The sequence below is a fragment of the Lissotriton vulgaris genome, chromosome 1_1, assembly GCF_964263255.1.
Source record: "Lissotriton vulgaris chromosome 1_1, aLisVul1.2, whole genome shotgun sequence".
Classification (NCBI taxonomy): domain Eukaryota; kingdom Metazoa; phylum Chordata; class Amphibia; order Caudata; family Salamandridae; genus Lissotriton; species Lissotriton vulgaris.
This window is the reverse complement of record NC_141685.1, coordinates 1,107,364,776-1,107,374,620: the sequence shown is the minus strand read 5'-3', so window position 1 is coordinate 1,107,374,620 and position 9,845 is coordinate 1,107,364,776. Positions and strand designations below refer to the sequence as shown.

Below are 9,845 nucleotides of genomic sequence, written 5' to 3'. Positions count from 1 at the left end.
GAGGTAGCCTCTGGGGTTCTACCATAATTGATATGTTATGAGTGTGAGTGTGTAGATGAGTTTAAATCAATAAATGTAATGTATGCAAAGTAGCCTGATCACCCTAGGATGAAAGCTAGCAATGACTTTCGTACAAAATCGTTTTATCCTGTAATGTACGTCATGGGCAGGGGATTTTACTAAGAATCCTCATGCATAATAAATTAGGCTAGTTTCAAGGAAACCAAGCGACATATATTCAGCAAGTAATTAGGTAAAAGATCAGTGTTAGAATCATTTGCATGACAAGGTAGGACGAATGTAGCTGAAAGGTCGCTTTGCTACTTAGGCCTAGATTGAGGAACATAACACTTAAACTCAAACGAATGCGAGACCTATTGAATTTGTGATGCTTGCTTGTGTGTGTGTGTGTCAGGCAGAACACAAAGAATAAGACTCCCGCCCTTCCTCCCTAAACCAACAGAGATCAGATGCAGAGTACCCCAAGGGTCCTCCCTCACTTCCAAACTCTTCAACGTCTACATGGCTCCCTTCACAACCATCGTCAGAAACCACAGACTCAACATAGTCTCATACGATGGCGACACCTAGCTCATCCTCTCCCTCACCAAGGAACCCAACATCACCAGGCACAATTTCCAATAAGGGATGAAAGATGTTGTAACCTGGATGAGCAAAAGCTGACTGAAGCTCTACTCAGATGAAACAGGATTCCTCATACTCGGCCCCACCTCCTCTGAATGGGACAACACCTGTTGGCTCCCCGCCGTCAGAAACCTACCCCCTCCAATGGACCACGCACGCAACTTTGACATCATACTTGACTCTTCATTCACCAAGAAACGCCAGATCAACGCTGTATCCTCCACATGCTTCAACACCTACTGCATACTCTGCAAGACCTTCAAAAGGATTCCCCCAGACTCCAGGAAGAAAGTCACCCATGCACTCATTGCCAGCAGACTGGACTACAGAAATGCTCTCTATGCCGGAATCAACAAAAAACTCCTCCGCAAACTCCGGACCGTCCAGAATGCCGCAGCCAGACGTATCCTCAACAACCCACGACATGACCACATCACCCAACACCTCCGTGACCACCAATGGCTCCCCGTCAAAGAGAATAACCTTCAAACTGCTCACACGAGCCTACAAAGTCCTCCATAACACTGGAAACCAATACCTCTGCGGACGAATCTCTTTCCATACCCCCAACAGGAGCCTCCGCTTTGCCGAGATCGCCCTAGCCACTGTCCCCCGAATCCATAGGGCCAGAGCGGGTGGCAGATCCTTCTACTACCTCGCAGCCAAGACCTGGAACAAACTCCCCCCTCGCATCCGAAGAAGCCAGACACTGCACCAGTTCAAATAGGGCCTCAACTCAAGACCTGGCTCTTGAATTGACCAACGGAGCTGCTCGCATCCCCCCTCCCCAGTGACTTGAGACCATCACGGGTGAGTTAGTGTGCTCTAAAACCCCTGACCGGTTGATTGATTGATTGTGTGTGATCTCCAGCAGCTGAGACATCTCCTATCCAGTCGCTCTAAGCAAACCTTCTTCCTCAGAGGCAGTCTGAGTGAGTGTAGCAGGCTGCCTCTCCCACAGCATCATACATACTGCCTGCGTGTGTCAAAGCCTAGGCGTTCATTCAAAATGTAGAAGGCAGGAGATTAAAAAAACACTAACTTGATAAAGTCTGCTCTTCATATTGCTGAGGTTTTATAGATGACCTGGGAGTTTAGGGAGTAACAGAGATGGCGTGGGGAGTAAGTAGGGAAGCAGCATATGGGGGAGAGAGCAAGAAAACACATGTACTCCCATGGAGAACTCAAAGAAAAGGAAAAAATATAGTCTGCTGATGTAAGCTGTAGAATCGTATGTCACCAAACAAAAAGAATAGTAAAAAAACTATGTTCCACAGGAGGGACAAAAACAAGAGCAGGATGGAAAACCATTGAAAGAGCATGAGAGTCACAAGAAAGTCAACCAGTTGTAAACAATGGGATGGTTCAAAGCAAAGTGTTGGTACTGTCCACAATGTCTTTGGGAACAGACAACTAAAACTAAAAGCTGTCTGTAAGAAAGACCTAAAAAGGGGACCAAGAAGGAAGGGGAACGAGTAAAAGCCTGGAGGAAAGATTAAGCGCTATCCATTTTGAAGCAGTTGTTTGGGTTTAGGTGGGTAATGGTAGACATGTGCCTGGTTGGTTCAGAAGTTTTTGGGGTAGAAATTGCACCTAGTGCTGTAAAAGGGGTTACGCGCAAATAGCTCTGATGGTGTTGTTTCTGTTTGGGACTTTGTTATTGGAGTTGAGTCCTGGGTTTTTTGAAACAAAAAGATGCCCCAATTCATTAAGCCTGGCTTGAGGTTTGTGTGCAAATTCATTTGTGTGTTGTTTTCAAGCAGGGCTTTAATTGGAATGAAAAAACTAGGGAGTTTCTCAAAGGGGTGTGGATGATGTAATTAAGAGCGTGTCTTACAAATATGCAAGGTAAAAATCTATGCTTAGCATAGTGTGCCGCCCGACTGGTATTTTGCTGCTTCTATCATTGCTTATAGATATACAATACAACAAGTAACATTACACCTACAGGAAGTCAGGATTATTGGCTTTTCCAACGGTTGTTGCTGTGTAAGATAAAAAAGCAACAACTATGGCTTCGTTGATTGGAATACTGAAAATCCTTCAGTTGTAAAATGATACATCAGAGGCAGTGAAGGGTGGTCCTGCAGCAGAGTTAAGACATTTGTTCACCCTGAGGGTGAGGGCAAAAATGGAGAACCCGACAGAAACCCGTCTCAGCACCTGCTTTTTAAAACTGCCCGTGCTGAATTTGGGCAGGACCCGGCACACTTAAAGCCCTCTTTACATTGTTTTTTTTTTTTTAGAGTTTTTGCTTGGTAATTCTCCTCTCATACCCCTCAGTGACTCTTTCCGCCCTCCCTAACACTAGGTTTTCATTCCTGTGCCTCTGTCTCTCAGCGTCTATGTTTGTGTTAATTCCTTTCCACCCGTGACAGAGTTTTTGTTTCTAATTTTGAACTGTAACACGTTGGAAAGTTGCAATTCGCCGAGTCTCTTCGAGTCTTGCCACAGTTTTGGAAAATCCCACAACGGCTTTCGTGACAAAACTTCCCCCGCACGGGCAGGCTTAAAACCCTCTGCAGCGCTCGGGGCTGCGAAGAGGAAGCTGTGGAGATTGCAAGAGCAGGTTGGATAGCAGAAGGCGGAGGGTGACGAGCAAAAAAGAGAGTAGTAAAAGCCGGACTGTGAGGAAGAGGCGGAAGCGCAGAGACTGAAGAGAAGGCGAAGTTCAATAGCCAGCAGCCTGGGTGTTATCTCCGTGTGACCCCGCCAGGAGCTCTTGGGTGTCACGCGCGCGCCTCTGTCCGCCAGACAATGACTGCCGAGAGCGCCACGCATGTCCAGATCCCCGAGAGTGTGGGGGCTTCCTCCGCCAGTCGGATCCGGAAGCTGGACATCTGCATCTTTGTTTCCATCGCCCTGCTGGCTGCGGCTCTGGTCGGCTGCGGGCTCTTGTACCTGTTCGTGGGCCACCACCGGCCCTGCCACCGCCACCACCACGAGGGGGCGCCCGAGGTGAGTGTCAATTCAACACTAACGTTGGAAACTTCGATAGTGGAGAGGTGGGGAGGAGACGAACACGGGGATGGGTAAACGGGGAGGGGGAAAAGAGGAAAGGTGGAGAGAGAGATTACGTGACTGGAAAGAGAAGTTGTGAAGGGTGTCTGAGAACGTGACAAAGAGAATGTATCACAGCCATTGCTATTCTGAGAAGGAGAGGGGTTTGGGGGGGGGACTTCTGACATGAAGGCAGACGTTGAGACAGTGAGATGGTGCGAAGGGGGGGGGGGGTAATCTGAGATAGGATGGGGAGAGAGGGTGATATCAGAGCAAGATGTGCGTCAGATGAGAGAGAATGTGCTAAGTGAATTTTTAAAATGAGAAAAAGAAAATCTGTCAAGGAGAGAGAACGTCATTGTCATAGGCAGAGAAAGAATGTGAGGGCTAGAGATGGTGGAGGGAGAGGGAATGTCACAGACTGCGAGAATTAGGACGTATAGATATGTGAGAGGAAGATAAGGTAACAGCAATGTAGGAAGTGTGAGAGTAATAGAATATAACTGGAGGTGTGTGATGCCACGTAGTATTATTAATCTGAGCTCGCCTCAGTTCTCCCAAGAATTGCTAGCAATCTCTGTAGTTCTAGGCGTTTTCTCTGGGTGGGATTTCACAGCTTGCAAACAGAATATTTGGTCCTGGTGGGTCCACCCAAAATTGTATCCTTCCCAGGTGGATAAACCGAGTAACAATAGCCAGCATTTATTTCAACACCAAAGAGCAGCCTCCATATGTACGAGTGCTGTATATTATAATTCTCGTAGATAGAGCTTGTAATTTTGGTACCACGATACTTTAGAATCTGAGGCTTCCTCTGCTGGTGTACATGATTTTATTTAATTAAGAAAAAGGAAGCACACATTGTTACCCTTTCCCTACAGCGCCTGCTCCAAGTTAGGGCCACTTACATGTCGAATTTTAACAACATTTCTCTACTTGACTGTTCATCAAAACAGACCCAATTTTACCAAATAGTCTTCTTAGAGAAATGTTTACGTATCAATGATTTTTAACAGGAGTAAAATTAGGAGATGTTGGCAAATCAACCTCTGAAGTAAAAGCTTGCCATTGAGCACTTCACAACAATAGCGTGGGGAGGTTTGTCAACAAATATAACATTTTCTCCTCGCCTAGAATTGTAGAGATGTTGCTTAAGTGCATCGGTTACAGCCACAAACACTAGTCGAATGTGATGTGTTTCAAATATACATTTCCAACGTGTATAGTGGCTGGTACATTTTGACAATCGAAGGAAACTGTGAAAGTCAGAGTTAGTACTCAAATGACCTAAAACCTTTGTCGATGAGTTAACTTCTACCGCACTAGAAAGGCTTGGTAACCCGCTATTTTAAATATTAGATACAATAGTGGGTGTGAATGTAATGACAATAATTCTAATGTCAATTTTTTATGGATTACAGAATCATCATTTAATATGAAACAGTAGCATAGCTTGGTGTAGTAGTTTACAGACAGTGACGGTCGCTAGCGACTTGAAGCAGTAGTGATGGCCAAATGACCTTCGCCATATGAAGCAGTACTAGATCTATGGGTTTTACTGCTCATTATCGCACTGAATGCAGTGAGAAGTAACACAGAAAGTTCACTAGTGAGATATTGTCTGTATTTAGGCCTCTCCACGCTGCAGACTGTTTAAAACAAACCGCATTAATGATTTTTGGATGAATATGACACAAAGATACAATTAGGTATACACATTGTAAGTTGATGCTCACTAATTTTGACGTTTTTTGTTTCTTTTTTGGATCTTGTAAAGAAAGGAATAACAATACCAGTATTGTAAGCTATAACCATGATACAGAAAGTGGGTAATGGAGGATGGGTGACGCGACAGGGACTGAAAGAATGTGATTGGAAAGAATGTAATAAGGGTATTGGAAATGTGGCATAGAGAACGTGTTAGAGGGGGAGAGAGTGTAACATAGAGCATGATAAGTAGAGAGAAGGATGTCACTGAGCCTCATAGATCTAACCGTGTCTCTTTTCCCTCCACAGGGCAGCGCCCACCTTATAGCTGAAAAAGGTAAGCTAATATTTTTTGTAGTAGGGTAGGGGCTGCCCCTCTTTTTGTATATTTGATTTCAAATTAAACAAAATATTTCAATATTTTAGCATTTGTTTGGTATATACTTGTTTATTTCTATTTTTGTGTATTGGTTTGAGGTTCAAGTAATAGAAATTGTTTAGGCTGGGGGTCCCCTGCTTCCAATAATGACTCAGTGAGGGTCCCCAATTCCACTAAAGATTCAGTGGGGGTCAACAGAAGTCAAAATGTTAAGAGCCACTGCTCTATGTGATGAGAGCTTAGAAACTGTCCCTTTTCTCAGTGATGGGTGGCGAAGGGCTTTCTCTCAGCTCTGTGCCTGCTGTTATTTCACATACATTCCATTGCACTGTTTGATTTAATTACACCCGGCACCATGACTTAAAAGGCTTTCTACCTCTTTGTCTTTGCAGTGCGTTTGGTGAATGGAAAGATGGCCTGGCTCAGTGACGCCCATAGTGGTGGACACCTTTATGGCGAAGACTTCAAGTACCACAAAGAAGACCACCAGCTACAGGTGAACAAGAGGGGAGTTTATTACATCTACGCACAGCTGGCCGTCAGATGCGTGCACGCCTGTGACGAAGAGGGCAACGTCACCATGCTCATTTACCACAACTATGATGGAAACCAGGAAAGCAGCATTTTGACATTAGCTCTAAGTCTGCCTGCTACACAGCAACCTCAGAAACTCCCTGTGCAGTACAGGTTCTCGGCCACCATGGTGAAGATGTCCGAGAATGACAGTCTTGTTGCCATCTTGAAGGTGAACGCCCAGGAAGACCAATGGCAACTAGACCACAAAGGCAACAATTTCATTGGACTATTCCCAACGAGTAGATGGGGACCTCCCAAACTGTGAACACAGACATGTACTCTTCTTCTCATAGAAGCTAGCACTCAAGACACTCTGGCCAGTGGATGGCAACTGACTGGCTGTCTGCTACTTCCAGCAGAATGACAATCCATGATATTGTTCTTCAACAAAATGTCTGGTTATCCAAGTGGTTGGCCAAATTCACCGTTGAGCACTACTTGTACTGGGTGGATATTTAATCTTTTCTGGGACAACTTGGATTTTTTTTATACTTATTTATTACAGAAAGGACAAGTCATGTTTGGGACCAGACTGTCAAACCATGCATTCTTGACCCTAATGGAAGCCACACAGGGACCTATAAGTATCAGAACATAGGACCCTGGCTTGGGACACAGAAAGCCTTGCATGGGAACAACAAAGGTGAGGACGTATGACCTGGTATGGCAGTTTATACTTCATAGTGAAGGCTTTCTGCCCCAGGGGACTTGAAATGGAAGTGAATACTGGTGGTAGAATGGGAAGTCTAATGAGAAATGGGGATTACTGCAGCTCTGACATGTCAATTTGGTCATGTGACTCAGTTAACCAATAACTGGTTCTGTACTTCTTAGATCTCTGGTCGTATGACAAATCTAGAGTTCACTCTCGCGGGGTCTTTCGAACTTCCAAATTATCAGGGAAGGCATGTCAAGATGCACTACTCAACAATGTATAATTGATTGTGGATTGAGTGTCTGTTGCCTAGTTTTATAGGATATGCTCCCCAATGAGCGCGTCTAGAGATATCTAGGGAGATAAAAATAATGTTTATTTTTTCCTAGCTTTAGTAACATTCCTTCAGCAGGGCAGGAACAAATGTAGCTTGTTGTTACAAGATGTGTTGGATATTGCTGACATAACTAATGTATGTGTATAAAATACACACTACGTACAGGGAGTTCCCTGACTACACCAATGACAAAGGGGAAATTAGGAGAATAATCCTAGGTTGGCTCGGTGAATTTGGGCCTATAGCTCCCAGACATTATGGCACCGTTGCTCTCTGCAATCAAAGCCCATCTGAGAAAGGGCACAGGGGAATCTGTTAAACCAAGATCACGAGTCTCCCATGCATAGGGTGTGATGTATACACCCAGGCTGGTAATGTAGTGCCTGCTGCCATTGACTGTAACTGTCCTTTCAGAATTTTTTCGGACACTTCGAGCAACGCCCGTATTTAGTGCCCCTTGGGGCAAGCACTGCACTCAGGTCATATTGCATATGAGTGCCCTGCATTCAGGCCCGGACTGACTACCAGGCGTTTTTCGAATGCTGCCGAGCTGGGGGCTGATTTCACTGTGGTGGGGACTGATTTCGTTGATGGTCCCTATCAACGAAATCGGTCCCCAGCTCAGCAGCATTCCAAAACGCCCGGTGGCCAGTCCAGCCCTGCCTGCATTCAGTCATGCTATGGTGCTACACCCAAGAGCAGAGTTTCTCCCCTCCTACAATTGTTATCTGATGTTCAGATATATCTTTTCTTTGATGGTATTATCCTGTGCGTCATTGGCTGCTGCATTCTCTGACCCTCTACCACCCCTTCTTTGCTTCCCATTTGTACTGAAACTAATCTCCTTTTCTCTTATACCCCAATCATCCACTGCCCCCCATCCTGTGTCCGCCAAGCAACCTGTCTTCTTACCCTTTCTTCAGATCTCTTTAATCCTTTTCATCCTTCTGTACCTTTTCTTCACCCACTCTGAGACCCAATCCTCTACCTCTGTCCCCTTACATCCGTCCTTGAGCAGACCACAAAGCACAAATCTTTCAATGGGAATGACCATTGGTCATGTAGATTTCAACAGAAATCAAAACAAATGTAATCATGTTTTACATTTTTTAACTGTTTGTAAGTGATATTAATTTATTTATTATTGATATTATAATAAATGTATCATAAAATGTCCTATCTGTGTTTTCTGCTTGTTTCCATTTCCATTTCCCTTGTACTAGTCTTGTAGGTGAAAGTGCTAAGTTCCTTGCGTGTACAGAGTTTCTAATAGCAACAGGTTTAGGAACAACAAATCTACCTGCTCCACAAGTGACACATAGACCAAGGTGTAGAGACTCACATGTGTATACTACCAGACCAACCCCCAAGTTTATAGGATCAAATATGGGGTCTCCTGGATTGCACAGAAGCTCCAGAAGCAGAACATTAAATGTCTCTTATCAGAGACTGCCAAACCCACTGCTGACACCAAAGTAGACACTCAACTCTTCACAACGCTCTCTCTCGCTATCACATGTTTTCATCTCTGCTGCTTCGTGTCCTCCAGCTCACGAGATATTCAAGTCTTTCATCAATGGAGACCCTGCAGCTATGGGCACACTACTGCCCACCTAACCCTCAACAAAAAAGGGGGATCAAGTCATGCCACCTCTCATCTAGCACCCTCAATACAACCCCAGCTGCTTGTTTCCAAAGCACATATCAAAGATGTCTTGAGGTCATGTCAAGGGGGTTCTTTTCAGTCAGTCCTCAATTTTCACCCAACAGCGGTAAGCATTTTTGGACCCATCAAACTCCACTTATATTGATGAAATTGATTCTGCAAGTGCAGGGTAACTAAAAATTATGTCATGGAATAAACAGGAGTTGGTGAAAGTCGCCTTCAACACATGGGGTCAATTGACATGATCTTTACAGAAATGCTCTATCTTCTCTGTTAGCCAGTGGTCCATTAACTGTAAGTTGCGCTGATTCGCAGAAAATGTAGCCCCCTTCCAGTAATCAAGGTTCTGTTTGCATGAAGGTCCATCAACCATGGTGTATTGTTAGTAAAGGCGACCCCTTCCAATTACCAAGGTCCTTCTCATCGAAGGATGATCGACGAACCATGCTGGATCCCTAGTAAAGTGGATTCTTTCCATTGGAAACTGTACTCTTCATCATCTTGTGGCCCACGAACGATAGCTTACTATGTAATACTCTGCAAGCCTCAACGCCGACCATATCACCAATGAGTTTAAACTGTGAGTTTTGTACATGCGTACATGCTCACAGGTACCCTAAAAGGACAGAAAGAGAGTAAATAGACGCCTTATGGCTGCAATAGATGAGTTTTCAGAGGCTTATGGAAATACATATGGCTTGGTACCAGTAGCTGTGCATAGCAGACGCCTCGACCACCTCAATGCATTCTGCTGAATCTTGGTCTAGTAATAAGAAAAGCAGAACTAGAGCGTAACTCTTTGGTGGTGGAATAGCGAGTGACGGGGAAGTCATATAGTTAGATGGTCCACACCATGAGCCCCTTTATGATAATAGCACAA

General features: G+C 44.7%; 1 protein-coding gene across 1 annotated transcript; it reads left to right on the top strand.

The window, feature by feature from the left end:
* Nucleotides 1-3,233: 3,233 nt before the first annotated feature.
* TNFSF9 (TNF superfamily member 9) lies at nt 3,234-7,867 on the top strand. Its single transcript, XM_086936474.1, has 3 exons — nt 3,234-3,603; nt 5,662-5,689; nt 6,124-7,867. Exons 1-3 carry the CDS (start codon nt 3,403-3,405, stop codon nt 6,570-6,572), a joined length of 678 nt encoding a protein of 225 aa, XP_086792600.1. The 5' UTR covers nt 3,234-3,402; the 3' UTR covers nt 6,573-7,867.
* The last annotated feature ends 1,978 nt before the right edge of the window (nt 7,868-9,845 follow it).